Consider the following 16158-nt stretch of genomic DNA (forward strand, 5'->3'; position numbering starts at 1 on the left):
TCAAAATCCAAGATGGCGGTGCGCTTTGTAAACAGTGAGTTGAGCTCCTGTAATGTTGTGTTTATTTCACTTTAACTAGTGTTTTTTACAACTACGTCGGTCGAATCTACAGTATTGTTCGACGCATATGTATAGAAGTGTTCATGAGGTGTCATTGTATATGTTCATGCTGTATATATAAACTATAATGCGACCCGTGCTAACAGTGGCTAACGCTAGCTAACACTGTTGGAGTAATATATAGAAGGAGAAATATCACTAAAAACTATTGTTTGAAATATTTGGGCCAAAGGTTTACTGAGTGAAATGGCTTTCATTAATATTGTCTCTTTATTGTTTTATATTGTTACGTCTTGGGGAAATCAGTATTTTGTAATATATTGAAGTTATCTCCAACAAGAGAAAACATAAAGTGAAGTTGTTGCTCAAAAATAAATGTTTACCAGGCAGCGCTTTGGTTGAAGGAATACAACGACGTCCTTCTCCATCTTAAATTCATCAGGTGTCTTGGAGAACAAAGTGGAGTTTATAAACAACATGAGAATTTATATAAAGAATTACATGACAAATGTATCAGCAAAAATTATATATTCCCTGTAATAGTTCTATTTTCAGATTTTAAACAGAATACACTGTAATGTATCTCTTCTAGTCTAACAAAACAAATACTGAGGTAGTATAATAAACTTTCTAATGTAAACCTGTAAATAATGTCTTTACACTAGTAAAAACGAGGTGTTTCCTTTTTTTCAATGATATTTATTCCACAAAATTATCTTGGATTATGGCTGATAAAATAACACTAATGCCTAAACACTGAATAATAAGTACCATATTTTCCGCGCTATAAGGCGTAACTTCAATGAATGGCCTATATTGTAGAACTGTTTTCATAAACAGTGCTTGCCAGATTATAAGACGCATAGAATATAAAATACTGCAGTCAAACGTTGGAGTGACTGACCGCCTTGAACTCTGCGTCGTAAACGCTTCTCATTAACGTAAATGTATGAGTTCATGGAGCCGGAGGTGATGTGTTCCAATGTAATGATAATGTTCGCTGGATGCATGTGAAAGGACAAGATTACCATGTCTAGACTGCGCCGGCCACACAGGACTGCCAGACGCCCCATAATCACCATGTACAACCAGTATGAACCAATTGATCCATATATAAGGCGCTCCGGATTATAAGGCGCATCTTCGCTTTTTGAGAAAATTAAAGGCTTTAAATGCACCTTATAGTGCGGAAAATACGATAAAAAGAGCCATGTGTTGTTCAACTTTTGTTTTGCTTCCGTCTTCTTTTCGTTGAAGAGCTTTCCTGTGCTTTAAAGTGAAGATATTGTTTAATATTGGGAAGAGCCATTAGGATATTCATAATGCAGTATACAAGGCTTTCTGGTGCTTTAAAGTGAAGATATTGTTTAATATTTGGAAGAGCAATTTGGATATTCATAATGCAGTATATATACTGTAGGTCAGGACGTCTTGATCAAGATTTTCCAGATACCAATAGTGAGGATGGGAACGGGACTTCCCTTATAAAAAGCTATTACAGTTTAGGTACATACGACTGTAACCAGAGTAAAGCATTAACTATATGTAGTCTAATGTTTTAATAGTAACCATGTTTTATTACAACAGTGAGCGATGGTGATCGTACCAGCGTCCTCGAGATTAAGAATGGTGTGCTCTACCAAATGCTTCTGAGAGGGTAGCAAAGGGGCTTGAGGGGAAGGGGGTTGAGAGGGTTTCCATTTTTCCAGTGACTCAAGTGTGTTTGTGTCCCTGCAGATGTTCAGCAGCTGCAGGTGAAGGAAGAAGAAGTTTCTACTGAGCAGCAGGAGTTCAGCTCTGGTCTGAGTCATGAGGGACAAGAAACTCGAGTCTTCAAAAGAGAAGAAGAAGTTTCCACCACGCTGTCCTTCACTCCTGTCCTTGAGAAGGTTAAAGATGAAGAAGATGAAGGAGAGTCTTTGACCAGCAGGTCAATTCAACACATAAAAGCAGAAGCTGATGAAAACAAATGTGGAGGACCAGAACCAGACTTGAATTCAATCCTCTCTGACCACCAGAGATCACTGTCTTCTGAATCTGACACTGATGACAGTGAAGACTGGAGAGAAACCAGCGACTCTCTGTCAACTTCAAACTCTGTGAAGAATCGGATGGTTCCTGTCAGCAAAAAGGAAGATGATCATAAGTTGCTGACTTGTTCTGATTGTGGAAAGAAATGTTCCTCAAAATCTAACCTGAAGAAACACGTGCGGATTCACACTGGAGAAAAACCTTACATCTGCTCTCAGTGTGGTAAAGATTTTACTAACAGTGGGGACCTTAAGATACACATGAGAATTCACACTGGTGAAAAACCTTACATCTGCTCTAAGTGTGGTAAAGGTTTTACCATTAGTGGGGGCCTTAAGATACACATGAGAATTCACACTGGAGAAAAACCGTACATCTGCTCTCAGTGTGGTAAAGGTTTTACTAAAAGTGGGGTCCTTAAAATACACATGAGAATTCACACTGGAGAAACCCCTTATGTCTGCTCTCAGTGTGGTAAAGGTTTTACAACCAGTAAACCCATAAAGATACACATGAGAATTCACACTGGAGAAAAACCTTACATCTGCTCTCAGTGTGGTAAAGGTTTTACTACAAATTATGGCCTTAAGATACACATGAGAATTCACACTGGAGAAAAATCTTATGTCTGCTCTCAATGTGGTAAAGGTTTTACAAGGAGTGCAAATCTTAAGAGACATGTAAGAACTCACACTGTAGAGTCTTGAGAGGCACATAAAAGTATTACGCCACAATATAATCCAGGTGTGACTTGTTACTGGACTACTGGATTTAGAATATATACAATATATATGGAGTATACAGAACAATGATGAACTGAAGAACCTAATGACCTCCGACCACCATAGATGACACCGTTTGTCTCATCTCAAGAACAGATCATTAAAGAAATGGTTATTAATTGAACACCTCTCACAACTGAACTCAGTAAAGCTTATCTTCTTGGATGCCAAGTTGTTTTTATTAGTGTTGATTTAAAGTGAGTTAAAATTCAATTTTTTTCTTTTTTTTAGAGTTATAGACAAAAATATTTGTATTTCATCTTTGTGCAAAATTAATTAAAGCGTCGACATGAGGAATTTAATTGACTCTATATTTTGTTTGTTTGTTTTTAACTGAAGCTTAGGACCATAATCCTAAATCTTGTGCTGAGCATGAGCACTGACACCTGCAATGTGTTTCAGTGAGGAAAGACTTACCTTAAAATCAACTTCAAATATAGACTTGTTCAAATCTTTCCAAAACAATTCTTCTCATTTCAGTGTGTTGAGGAATGAATGTTATTAATTGATAAAAGTGATTCATAAAATGATCTTGTGTCCTTCATGAATGAATGAGACCATCTATAGATGTATCTGCATATGTATAATGCGTAACCCACGTGAGGATGTTGGATGTGATTTTGTGAAACTTGACACATGAAAATCAGATTTACTTATTTGATAACACTTTCAAACTTATTTCAGCATTTCTTAAAAGAGCTGGCAACACGACACACTCTCTTCTCATCAGACATCAACTTGTTTTTTACTCATCAATATCTGTTTCTACCTGACGTGAAAGTTTTTTTGTAGGATTTCCGATCCTTCAAAATCAAATCTCATATACTAGTATTTTGAAATAAATTGTTGAAGAATATCCTAAATTTATGGGTTTTTTTGTTCAACGTCATTGTCTTGAAGTAACTTTATCTGTTGTTTTTTTTGTCAAACAATCTTAAAGTCTACTTCACTCAGAAAACCAGTGCAGCAGCAAACACAGGATTGAAGTTGATCCATAATCTCTCAGTCATCATCAGCCCTGATGGACATCGATGCATGTCCGTGTGTGATTTTGGATTATGTTGTGTAATTATAAATATTGCAGGTCCCGGAGATACAGCGGGAGGTTGGAACAAACGAGGCTTGTTTCCTCTCGCTCTTTAACATAAGAAACACAGATGGCAGATTTCAACAATCGTACCTATTCTAATTTAATTGCAATATAACCATGAACAGCATTTTATTTATAGATTCTTCCCTCGTCAGCTCTCGCACTTCCTCTTCCATGTTTAGAAATAGGTTCTTCTAGGTTATCTTAAACACTTTGTTTGTGTGTTAAAGGGAAAGATCCATTACTCTCTTGCGTCCCAAAAGATGCTCTTAAGTTGTTTTGTCTAGAGGTAGAATCTAAATACGACTGTTGAGAAGTTTCTCTCTTGATCCAAATTTAAATCTGGAGAGTTCTCGCTAAACTTTACGGTAAATTCCCCAAACGGCATTCAGTAGTAGGAAATAAATGCTCGGCTTTCAAATTAAGTGCATTGAATCAGTTGCGTCTTCCTTGTAATCCTTTATCATCACAGTTGTATTCTATACTGTTTAAAATCCATCTTTGCTAATCCTTTTTTTTTAAGGATTTATTAGCTCATTCATTATATTTTTTCTATCTTATCTATCGATTGTTTAAAACAAATTTAGATTTTAAGCCAATTGAAAGGGTTCAGATAATTTAATATGGCAAGTTAAAGATATTTAATACATAACTTTAAATAAATTGATAATTAAAAGATAATATTTCAGCAATGACTCTTATGTCAATGTCAAAGATGACAGGTTCATGAAGCTATAAATCAATATTTATCGATGACTGCCATAGATCTAGAGGATGTAGACTAACATCCCACAAAATATCACAACAATTCAATTTAGACTTGTTGAAAGATTATTCATTAAATCATATATTTTTTAGACTTCATATGTGTGTGAAGAATGTTGATGAGATATGAAATAACCGTTATTCAATTGAATTAGTTTCCCTTTTGGGTTCATATACTTATTAAACTGACACTAAAGAAGTCGTGCCTCACCAACCATGAACGTCACCGCACGTCACTGCATTAATACATTTATTTAGTGCCACACTCACCTTAGTTTCATCACCGAATTCTTCGTCCACTTCTGCAGCTTCGTGTTGGTTATTTCACTGGAATTTACAAGGGCCACATATATTTGGAGTTTGTTTTCCTGCGGTTACAAATGCAAGTCGACACTTAAGTGGCTCTAATTTGTCACAAATGGTCTCAAGTGTGTGAGGGGATTTTGTGTTCCGGTGAACCGACCCCTCCCCAGTCTCGTACGTGGTGGTGGAAAATGAAGGACAGACACATGGATGAGTTTAAGAAAAATGCTTGTTTAGTGAATTATGCAAAAGTCAGAGACAAACTTACGTGAACACGGGCGCTAGCAAGCAGAGAGATCTATCGCAGACGTCTTCGAATGCCAGAACACAAAGATCTCACAAAATGGTGGATCTTTATAGTAGAATATTCAGGTTAATGCCTCTAGTCAATTGTACATGTAGGATTGGTCAGTTACTGTAAACACTTGATTCTAAGATGGCCGACGCACATGGTCATCGTGGAAAGTTACCAAAGGTTGTTGTCTTCTAGAGAGAATCTGTTCCCAGCCACTTGCTGGCCTGTTGTGTCTTTCAGTGTGAGTTCTCAAACAGGTTCACACAGACTTTCTGGAATCTGGGATTGTTTAATCTTTCTGTGTGTGTGAGGCTTTGTGACCTGGGCCTGTGAGTTGTTGCAGTCAGTGAATGCAATGCAAGAAAAGGATTATTTAATATGAATTAAATATGTAAGATTATCAGTTAATCAAGTGACTATTTGAAATGTGTGTTAAATCTAGATGATTGATTACAGTAAAGTTGTCATTTCCTTACATGTGAGAACAAAGGATCTACCCAAGATGCACCGCGCTGATAGCAGCGTTAACAAATATATTATTGTTTGATAACTCATTTATTTGCTATTATATTTTTCAGCAGTCAACAGTTATCGTGTTTATTCTTTTGAGGAAAAGCAAGATACTAATATAGAACGAACTCAATGCTTTTTTTGGGCCTTCATTAACAACATTTTACGCATTTTGGCAACAATTTTTTGCCGTCACATGGTTTTCCATTTTCGGAGACATCGATTATTTTTTTTTACAAATTTGATTGGTTAAAATTGGTGATATTGAGATGAAGCCTCATGAAGCACCGAAGCCTCCCAGCAGAGTAGTTCATCTTTGGAGCAAAGCCTCGTGAGGCTTCATTTGCTCTACCATGCCATCATGTGGACAATTGGCAGCATTTCATATAATGATTCTGATAATAAAAAAAATACTAACTTGTTTGGTAAAATACTTGTTCATTTCTATTTTTTTATTTAAAAAAGCAGTTTTCAACAGTGTTTGGCTTCAGTCTGTTCCTTTTTTTTAAATAATTTCACCACCTACGTCACCAACATCTTCCTGGTTTCCTCGACGCGCGTCGAAGCCTCGACACAGTTGCACACGTCACTTCTGGGAAGTCGCGGAAGTTCTCCCCGAGTTTCAAAATCCAAGATGGCGGCGCGCGTTGTAAACGGTGAGTTGAGCTCCTGTAATGTTGTGTTTATTTCACTTTAACTGGTGTTTTTTACAACTACGTCGGTCGAATTTACAGTATTGTTCGACGCATATGTATAGAAGTGTTCACTAAAAACTATTGTTTGAAATATTTGGGCCAAAGGTTTACTGAGAGAAATGGCTTTAATAAATATTTTCGCTTTATTGTTTTATATTGTTACGTCTTGGGGAAATCAGTATTTTGTAATATATTGAAGTTATCTCCAACAAGAGGAAAGATAAAGTGAAGTTGTTGCTCAAAAATAAATGTTTACCAGGCAGCGCTTTGGTTGAAGGAATACAACGACGTCCTTCTCCATCTTAAATTCATCAGGTGTCTTGGAGAACAAAGTGGAGTTTATAAACAACATGTGAATTTATATAAAGGATTAAATGACAAATTTATCAGCAAAAATGATATATTCCCTGTATTAGTTATATATTCAGATTTTAAACAGAATACACTGTACTGTATCTCTTCTAGTCTAACAAAACAAATAATGAGGTAGTATAATAAACTTTCTAATGTAAACCTGTAAATAATGTCTTTACACTAGTAAAAACGAGGTGTTTCCTTTTTTTCAATGATATTCATTCAACAAAATTATCACGGATTATGGCTGATAAAATAACACTAATGCCTAAACACTGAATAATAATACAGTATTTTCCGCACTATAAGGCATAACTTCAATGAATGGCCTATATTGTAGAACTGTTTTCATAAATAGTGCTTGCCAGATTATAAGGCGCATAGAATATAAAATACTGCAGCCAAACGTTGGAGTGACTGACCGCCTTGAACTCTGCGTCGTAAACGCTTCTCATTAACGTAAATGTATGAGTTCATGGAGCCGGAGGTGATGTGTTCCAATGTAATGATAATGTTCGCTGGATGCATGTGAAAGGACCAGATTACCATGTCTAGACTGCGCCGGTCACACAGGACTGCCAGACGCCCCATAATCCCCATGTACAACCAGTATGAACCAATTGATCCATATATAAGGCGCATTTTCGCTTTTTGAGAAAATTAAAGGCTTTAAATGCACCTTATAGTGCGGAAAATATGGTAAAAAGAGGCATGGGTTGTTCAACTTTTGTTTTGCTTCCGTCTTCTTTTCGTTGAAGAGCTTTCCTGTGAATTTAAAGTGAAGATATTGTTTAATATTTGGAAAAGCCATTAGGATATTCATAATGCAGTATAGAAGGCTTTCTGGTGCTTTAAAGTGAAGATATTGTTTAATATTTGGAAGAGCAATTTGGACATTCATAATGCAGTATATATACTGTAGGTCAGGACGTCTTGATCCAGATTTTCCAGATACCAATAGTGAGGATGGGAACGGGACTTCCCTTATAAAAAGCTATTACAGTTTAGGTACATACGACTGTAACCAGAGTAAAGCATTAACTATATGAAGTCTAATGTCTTAATAATAACCATGGTTTATTACAACAGTGAGCGATGGTGATCGTACCAGCGTCCTCGAGATTAAGAATGGTGTGCTCTACCAAATGCTTCTGAGAGGGTAGCAAAGGGGCTTGAGGGGAAGGGGGCTGAGAGGGTTTCCATTTTTCCAGTGACTCAAGTGTGTTTGTGTCCCTGCAGATGTTCAGCAGCTGCAGGTGAAGGAAGAAGAAGTTTCTACTGAGCAGCAGGAGTTCAGCTCTGGTCTGAGTCATGAGGGACAAGAAACTCGAGTCTTCAAAAGAGAAGAAGAAGTTTCCACCACGCTGTCCTTCACTCCTGTCCTTGAGAAGGTTAAAGATGAAGAAGATGAAGGAGAGTCTTTGACCAGCAGGTCAATTCAACACATAAAAGCAGAAGCTGATGAAAACAAATGTGGAGGACCAGAACCAGACTTGAATTCAATTATACTCTCTGACCACCAGAGGTCACTGTCTTCTGAATCTGACACTGATGACAGTGAAGACTGGAGAGAAACCAGCGACTTTCTGTCAACTTCAAACTCTGTGAAGAATCGGATGGTTCCTGTCAGCAAAAAGGAAGATGATCATAAGTTACTGACTTGTTCTGATTGTGGAAAGAAATGTCCCTCGAAATCTCACCTGAAGATACACATGCGGATTCACACTGGAGAAAAACCTTACATCTGCTCTCAGTGTGGTAAAGGTTTTATTAAAAGTGGGGACCTTAAGATACACATGAGAATTCACACTGGCGAAAAACCTTATGTCTGCTCTCAGTGTGGTATAGGTTTTACCATTAGTGGGAGCCTTAAGATGCACATGAGAATTCACACTGGAGAGAACCCGTACATCTGCTCTCAGTGTGGTAAAGGTTTTAATAGAAATGATGGCCTTAAGATACACATGAGAATTCACACTGGAGAAAACCCGTACATCTGCTCTCAGTGTGGTAAAGGTTTTAATAGAAATGATGGCCTTAAGATACACATGAGAATTCACACTGGAGAAAAACCTTATGTCTGCTCTCAGTGTGGTAAAGGTTTTACTAAAAGTGGGGTCCTTAAGATACACATGAGAATTCACACTGGAGAAACACCTTATGTCTGCTCTCAGTGTGGTAAAGGTTTTACTACAAATTATGGCCTTAAGTTACACAGTAGAATTCACACTGGAGAAAAACCTTATGTCTGCTCTCAATGTGGTAATGGTTTTACAAGGAGTGAAAGCCTTAAGAGACATTTAAGAACTCACTGTAGAGTCTTGAGAGGCACATAAAAGTATTACGCCACAATATAATCCAGGTGTGACTTGTAACTGGACTACTGGATTTAGAATATATACAATATATATGGAGTATATAGAACAATGATAAACTGAAGAACCTAATGACCTCCGACCACCATAGATGACACCGTTTGTCTCATCTCAAGAACAGATCATTAAAGAAATGGTTATTAATTGAACACCTCTCACAACTGAACTCAGTAAAGCTTATCTTCTCGGATGCCAAGTTGTTTTTATTAGTGTTGATTTAAAGTGAGTTAAAATTCAATTTTTTTTTTTTTTTAAAGTTATAGACAAAAATATTTGTATATCATCTTTGTCCAAAATTAATTAAAGCGTCGACATGAGGAATTTAATTGAGTCTATATTCAGAGTTTGTTTTTAACTGAAGCTTAGGACCATCATCCTAAATCTTGTGCTGAGCATGAGCACTGACACCTGCAATGTGTTTCAGTGAGGAAAGACTAACCTTAAAATCAACTTCAAATATAGACTTGTTCAAATCTTTCCAAAACAATTCTTCTCATTTCAGTGTGTTGAGGAATGAATGTCATTAATTGATAAAAGTGATTCATAAAATGATCTTGTGTCCTTCATGAATGAATGAAACCATCTATAGATGTATCTGCATATGTATAATGCGTAACCCACGTGAGGATGTTGGATGTGATTTTGTGAAACTTGACACATGAAAATCAGATTTACTTATTTGATAACACTTTCATTGTTTCATGATTGTGTCATCATCATCATCATCATCATATTCATCTTGTTCTTCCTCTTTATATTCTTCTGATTTTATTTTTTTATGTATTATTTTTTATTTTTTATTGTTCATGAAAAATTGCTGGCTATTGGAAAAAAACAATTTCCCGAAGGAGACCTCCTGTAAAGTTTTACCTTACCTTACCTTACTTTCAAACTTATTTCAGCATTTCTTAAAAGAGCTGGCAACACGACACACTCTCTTCTCATCAGACATCAACTTGTTTTTTACTCATCAATATCTGTTTCTACCTGACGTGAAAGTTTTTTTGTAGGATTTCAGATCCTTCAAAATCAAATCTCATATACTAGTATTTTGAAATCAATTGTTGAAGAATATCCTAAATTGATGTTTTTTTTTGTTATCAACGTCATTGTCTTGAAGTAACTTTATCTGTTTTTTTTGTCAAACAATCTTAAAATCTACTTCACTCAGAAAACCAGTGCAGCAGCAAACACAGGATTGAAGTTGATCCATAATCTCTCAGTCATCATCAGCCCTGATGGACATCGATGCATGTCCGTGTGTGATTTTGGATTATGTTATGTTATTATAAATATTGCAGGTCCCGGAGATACAGCGGGAGGTTGGAACAAACAAGGCTTGTTTCCTCTCGCTCTTTAACATAAGAAACAAAGATGGCAGATTTCAACAATCGTACCTATTCTAATTTAATTGCAATATAACCATGAACAGCATTGTATTTATAGATTCTTCCCTCGTCAGCTCTCGCACTTCCTCTTCCATGTTTAGAAATAGGTTCTTCTAGGTTATCTTAAACACTTTGTTTGTGTGTTAAAGGGAAAGATCCATTACTCTCTTGCGTCCCAAAAGATGCTCTTAAGTTGTTTTGTCTAGAGGTAGAATCTAAATACGACTGTTGAGAAGTTTCTCTCTTGATCCAAATTTAAATCTGGAGAGTTCTCACTAAACTTTACGGTAAATTCCCCAAAAGGCATTCAGTAGTAGGAAATAAATGCTCGGCTTTCAAATTAAGTGCATTGAATCAGTTGCGTCTTCCTTGTAATCCTTTATCATCACAGTTCTATCTTATTTATCGATTGTTTAAAACAAATTTAGATTTTCAGCCAATTGAAAGGGTTCAGATAATTTAATATGGCAGGTTAAAGATATTTAATACATAACTTTAAATAAATTGATAATTAAAAGATAATATTTCAGCAATGACTCTTATGTCAATGTCAAAGATGACAGGTTTATGAAGCTATAAATCAATGTTTATCGATGACTGCCATAGATCTAGAGGATGTAGAGTAACATCCCACAAAATATCACAACAATTCAATTTAGACTTGTTGAAAGATTATTCATTAAATCATATATTTTTTAGACTTCATATGTGTGTGAAGAATGTTGATGAGATATGAAATAACCGTTATTCAATTGAATTAGTTTCCCTTTTGGGTTCATATACTTATTAAACTGACACTAAAGATGTCGTGCCTCACCAACCATGAACGTCACCGCACGTCACTGCATTAATACATTTATTTAGTGCCACACTCACCTTAGTTTCATCACCGAATTCCTCGTCCACTTCTGCAGCTTTGTGTTGGTTATTTCACTGGAATTTACAAGGGCCACATATATTTGGAGTTTGTTTTCCTGCGGTTACAAATGCGAGTCGACACTTAAGTGGCTCTAATTTGTCACAAATGGTCTCAAGTGTGTGAGGGGATTTTGTGTTCCGGTGAACCGACCCCTCCCCAGTCTCGTACGTGGTGGTGGAAAATGAAGGACAGACACATGGATGAGTTTAAGAAAAATGCTTGTTTAGTGAATTATGCAAAAGTCAGAGACAAACTTACGTGAACACGGGCGCTAGCAAGCAGAGAGATCTATCGCAGACGTCTTCGAATGCCAGAACACAAAGATCTCACAAAATGGTGGATCTTTATAGTAGAATATTCAGGTTAATGCCTCTAGTCAATTGTACATGTAGGATTGGTCAGTTACTGTAAACACTTGATTCTAAGATGGCCGACGCACATGGTCATCGTGGAAAGTTACCAAAGGTTGTTGTCTTCTAGAGAGAATCTGTTCCCAGCCACTTGCTGGCCTGTTGTGTCTTTCAGTGTGAGTTCTGAAACAGGTTCACACAGACTTTCTGGATTCTGGGATTGTTTAATCTTTCTGTGTGTGTGAGGCTTTGTGACCTGGGCCTGTGAGTTGTTGCAGTCAGTGAATGCAATGCAAGAAAAGGATTATTTAATATGAATTAAATATGTAAGATTATCAGTTAATCAAGTGACTATTTGAAATGTGTGTTAAATCTAGATGATTGATTACAGTAAAGTTGTCATTTTCCTTACATGTGAGAACAAAGGATCTACCCAAGATGCACCGCGCTGATAGCAGCGTTAACAAATATATTATTGTTTGATAACTCATTTATTTGCTATTATATTTTTCAGCAGTCAACAGTTATCGTGTTTATTCTTTTGAGGAAAAGCAAGATACTAATATAGAACGAACTCAATGCTTTTTTTGGGCCTTCATTAACAACATTTTACGCATTTGGGCAACAATTTTTTGCCGTCACATGGTTTTCCATTTTCGGAGACTTTGATTCTTTTTTTTTACAAATTTGATTGGTTAAAATTGGTGATATTGAGATGAAGCCTCATGAAGCACCGAAGCCTCCCAGCAGAGTAGTTCATCTTTGGAGCAAAGCCTCGTGAGGCTTCATTTGCTCTACCATGCCATCATGTGGGCAATTGGCAGCATTTCATATAATGATTCTGATAATAAAAAAATGACTAACTTGTTTGGTAAAATACTTGTTCATTTCTATTTTTTTTATTTAAAAAAGCAGTTTTCAACAGTGTTTGGCTTCAGTCTGTTCCTTTTTTAAAATAATTTCACCACCTACGTCACCAACATCTTCCTGGTTTCCTCGACGCGCGTCGAAGCCTCGACACAGTTGCACACGTCACTTCTGGGAAGTCGCGGAAGTTCTCCCAGAGTTTCAAAATCCAAGATGGCGGCGCGCGTTGTAAACAGTGAGTTGAGCTCCTGTAATGTTGTGTTTATTTCACTTTAACTGGTGTTTTTTACAACTACGTCGGTCGAATTTACTATTTACTAGTATTGTTCGACGCATATGTATAGAAGTGTTCACTAAAAACTATTGTTTGAAATATTTGGGCGAAGGTTTACTGAGAGAAATGGCTTTAATAAATATTTTCGCTTTATTGTTTTATATTGTTACGTCTTGGGGAAATCAGTATTTTGTAATATATTGAAGTTATCTCCAACAAGAGGAAAGATAAAGTGAAGTTGTTGCTCAAAAATAAATGTTTACCAGGCAGCGCTTTGGTTGAAGGAATACAACGACGTCCTTCTCCATCTTAAATTCATCAGGTGTCTTGGAGAACAAAGTGGAGTTTATAAACAACATGTGAATTTATATAAAGGATTACATGACAAATTTATCAGCAAAAATGATATATTCCCTGTATTAGTTATATATTCAGATTTTAAACAGAATACACTGTACTGTATCTCTTCTAGTCTAACAAAACAAATACTGAGGTAGTATAATAAACTTTCTAATGTAAACCTGTAAATAATGTCTTTACACTAGTAAAAACGAGGTGTTTCCTTTTTTTCAATGATATTTATTCAACAAAATTATCTCGGATTATGGCTGATAAAATAACACTAATGCCTAAACACTGAATAATAATACCGTATTTTCCGCACTATAAGGCATAACTTCAATGAATGGCCTATATTGTAGAACTGTTTTCATAAATAGTGCTTGCCAGATTATAAGGCGCATAGAATATAAAATACTGCAGCCAAACGTTGGAGTGACTGACCGCCTTGAACTCTGCGTCGTAAACGCTTCTCATTAACGTAAATGTATGAGTTCATGGAGCCGGAGGTGATGTGTTCCAATGTAATGATAATGTTCGCTGGATGCATGTGAAAGGACCAGATTACCATGTCTAGACTGCGCCGGCCACACAGGACTGCCAGACGCCCCATAATCACCATGTACAACCAGTATGAACCAATTGATCCATATATAAGGCGCATTTTCGCTTTTTGAGAAAATTAAAGGCTTTAAATGCACCTTATAGTGCGGAGAATACGGTAAAAAGAGCCATGTGTTGTTCAACTTTTGTTTTGTTTTTGCTTCCGTCTTCTTTTCGTTGAAGAGCTTTCCTGTGCTTTAAAGTGAAGATATTGTTTAATATTTGGAAGAGCCATTAGGATATTCATAATGCAGTATACAAGGCTTTCTGGTGCTTTAAAGTGAAGATATTGTTTAATATTTGGAAGAGCAATTTGGACATTCATAATGCAGTATAGAAGGCTTTCTGGTGCTTTAAAGTGAAGATATTGTTTAATATTTGGAAGAGCAATTTGGACATTCATAATGCAGTATATATACTGTAGGTCAGGATGTCTTGATCAAGATTTTCCAGATACCAATAGTGAGGATGGGAACGGGACTTCCCTTATAAAAAGCTATTACAGTTTAGGTACATACGACTGTAACCAGAGTAAAGCATTAACTATATGAAGTCTAATGTTTTAATAATAACCATGGTTTATTACAACAGTGAGCGATGGTGATCGTACCAGCGTCCTCGAGATTAAGAATGGTGTGCTCTACCAAATGCTTCTGAGAGGGTAGCAAAGGGGCTTGAGGGGAAGGGGGCTGAGAGGGTTTCCATTTTTCCAGTGACTCAAGTGTGTTTGTGTCCCTGCAGATGTTCAGCAGCTGCAGGTGAAGGAAGAAGAAGTTTCTACTGAGCAGCAGGAGTTCAGCTCTGGTCTGAGTCATGAGGGACAAGAAACTCGAGTCTTCAAAAGAGAAGAAGAAGTTTCCACCACGCTCTCCTTCACACCTGTCCTTGAGAAGGTTAAAGATGAAGAAGATGAAGGAGAGTCTTTGACCAGCAGGTCAATTCAACACATAAAAACAGAAGCTGATGAAAACAAATGTGGAAGACCAGAACCAGACTTGAATTCAATTCTACTCTCTGACCACCAGAGGTCACTGTCTTCTGAATCTGACACTGATGACAGTGAAGACTGGAGAGAAACCAGCGACTCTCTGTCAACTTCAAACTCTGTGAAGAATCGGATGGTTCCTGTCAGCAAAAAGGAAGATGATCATAAGTTACTGACTTGTTCTGATTGTGGAAAGAAATGTTCCTCAAAATATAACCTGAAGAAACACATGCGGATTCACACTGGAGAAAAACCTTACATCTGCTCTCAGTGTGGTAAAGGTTTTACTAACAGTGGGGACCTTAAGATACACATGAGAATTCACACTGGTGAAAAACCTTACATCTGCTCTAAGTGTGGTAAAGGTTTTACCATTAGTGGGGGCCTTAAGATACACATGAGAATTCACACTGGAGAAAAACCGTACATCTGCTCTCAGTGTGGTAAAGGTTTTACTAACAGTGGGGGCCTTAAGATACACATGAGAATTCACACTGGTGAAAAACCTTATGTCTGCTCTCAGTGTGGTGAAGGTTTTACAAACAGTAGACATATAAAGGTACACATTAGAAATCACACTAGGGAAAAACCTTATGTCTGCTCTCAGTGTGGTAAAGGTTATACAAGCAATTGGTACCTGAAGATACACATGAGAATTCACACTGGAGAAAAATCTTAAATATGCTCTTAATGTGGTAAAGGTTTTACAAGGAGTGAAAGGAGTGTCTGTAAAGAATGTTGATGAGACACGAAATAACCAGTAGTCAATTGAATTAGTTTCCCTTTTGGGTTCATATACTTATTAAACTGACACTAAAGGAGTCGTGCCTCACCAACCATGAACGTCACTGCATTAATACATTTATTTAGTGCCACACTCACCTTAGTTTCATCACCAAATTCCTCGTCCACCACTGCAGCTTCGTGTTGGTTATTTCACTGGAATTTACAAGGGCCACAAATATTTGGAGTTTTTTTTCCTGTAGCTACAAATGCGAGTCGACACTTAAGTGGCTCTTTAATTCATTACACAACACGCCTCCTTTAACTGTCTTTATTAACTACAGAAGAATTATAATTGGACGTTACAGTTTAATTTGCCACAAATGGTCTCGTGTGAGAAGATCTACCCAAGATGCACTGTCGCGCTGATGGCAGCGTTAAAAAATATAT

General features: G+C 36.8%; 3 protein-coding genes across 3 annotated transcripts; all 3 read left to right on the plus strand.

Moving 5' to 3' along the window:
- Positions 1-3641, plus strand: LOC148062501 (uncharacterized). The gene is made up of 2 exons (XM_087778865.1): positions 1-34; positions 1798-3641. Exons 1-2 carry the CDS (start codon positions 13-15, stop codon positions 2796-2798), a joined length of 1023 nt encoding a protein of 340 aa, XP_087634991.1. The 5' UTR covers positions 1-12; the 3' UTR covers positions 2799-3641.
- A 2824-nt stretch (positions 3642-6465) lies between these two features.
- On the plus strand, positions 6466-10233 carry LOC148062502 (uncharacterized). Its single transcript, XM_087778861.1, has 2 exons — positions 6466-6492; positions 8125-10233. Exons 1-2 carry the CDS (start codon positions 6471-6473, stop codon positions 9219-9221), a joined length of 1119 nt encoding a protein of 372 aa, XP_087634987.1. The 5' UTR covers positions 6466-6470; the 3' UTR covers positions 9222-10233.
- A 2760-nt stretch (positions 10234-12993) lies between these two features.
- LOC148062503 (uncharacterized) lies at positions 12994-16052 on the plus strand. The gene is made up of 2 exons (XM_087778866.1): positions 12994-13019; positions 14742-16052. Exons 1-2 carry the CDS (start codon positions 12998-13000, stop codon positions 15662-15664), a joined length of 945 nt encoding a protein of 314 aa, XP_087634992.1. The 5' UTR covers positions 12994-12997; the 3' UTR covers positions 15665-16052.
- Positions 16053-16158: the final 106 nt, after the last annotated feature.

Source organism: Callionymus lyra, chromosome 17 (genome assembly GCF_982586985.1).
Source record: "Callionymus lyra chromosome 17, fCalLyr1.hap1.1, whole genome shotgun sequence".
NCBI classification, from domain to species: Eukaryota; Metazoa; Chordata; class Actinopteri; order Syngnathiformes; family Callionymidae; genus Callionymus; species Callionymus lyra.

Coding starts and splice junctions, on each gene's coding strand:
- LOC148062503 (XM_087778866.1), top strand. CDS start 12,998: ATGGCGGCGCGCGTTGTAAACA. Junction 13,020..14,741: donor GGCGGCGCGCGTTGTAAACA/GTGAGTTGAGCT, acceptor GTGTCCCTGCAG/ATGTTCAGCAGCTGCAGGTG.
- LOC148062501 (XM_087778865.1), top strand. CDS start 13: ATGGCGGTGCGCTTTGTAAACA. Junction 35..1,797: donor GGCGGTGCGCTTTGTAAACA/GTGAGTTGAGCT, acceptor GTGTCCCTGCAG/ATGTTCAGCAGCTGCAGGTG.
- LOC148062502 (XM_087778861.1), top strand. CDS start 6,471: ATGGCGGCGCGCGTTGTAAACG. Junction 6,493..8,124: donor GGCGGCGCGCGTTGTAAACG/GTGAGTTGAGCT, acceptor GTGTCCCTGCAG/ATGTTCAGCAGCTGCAGGTG.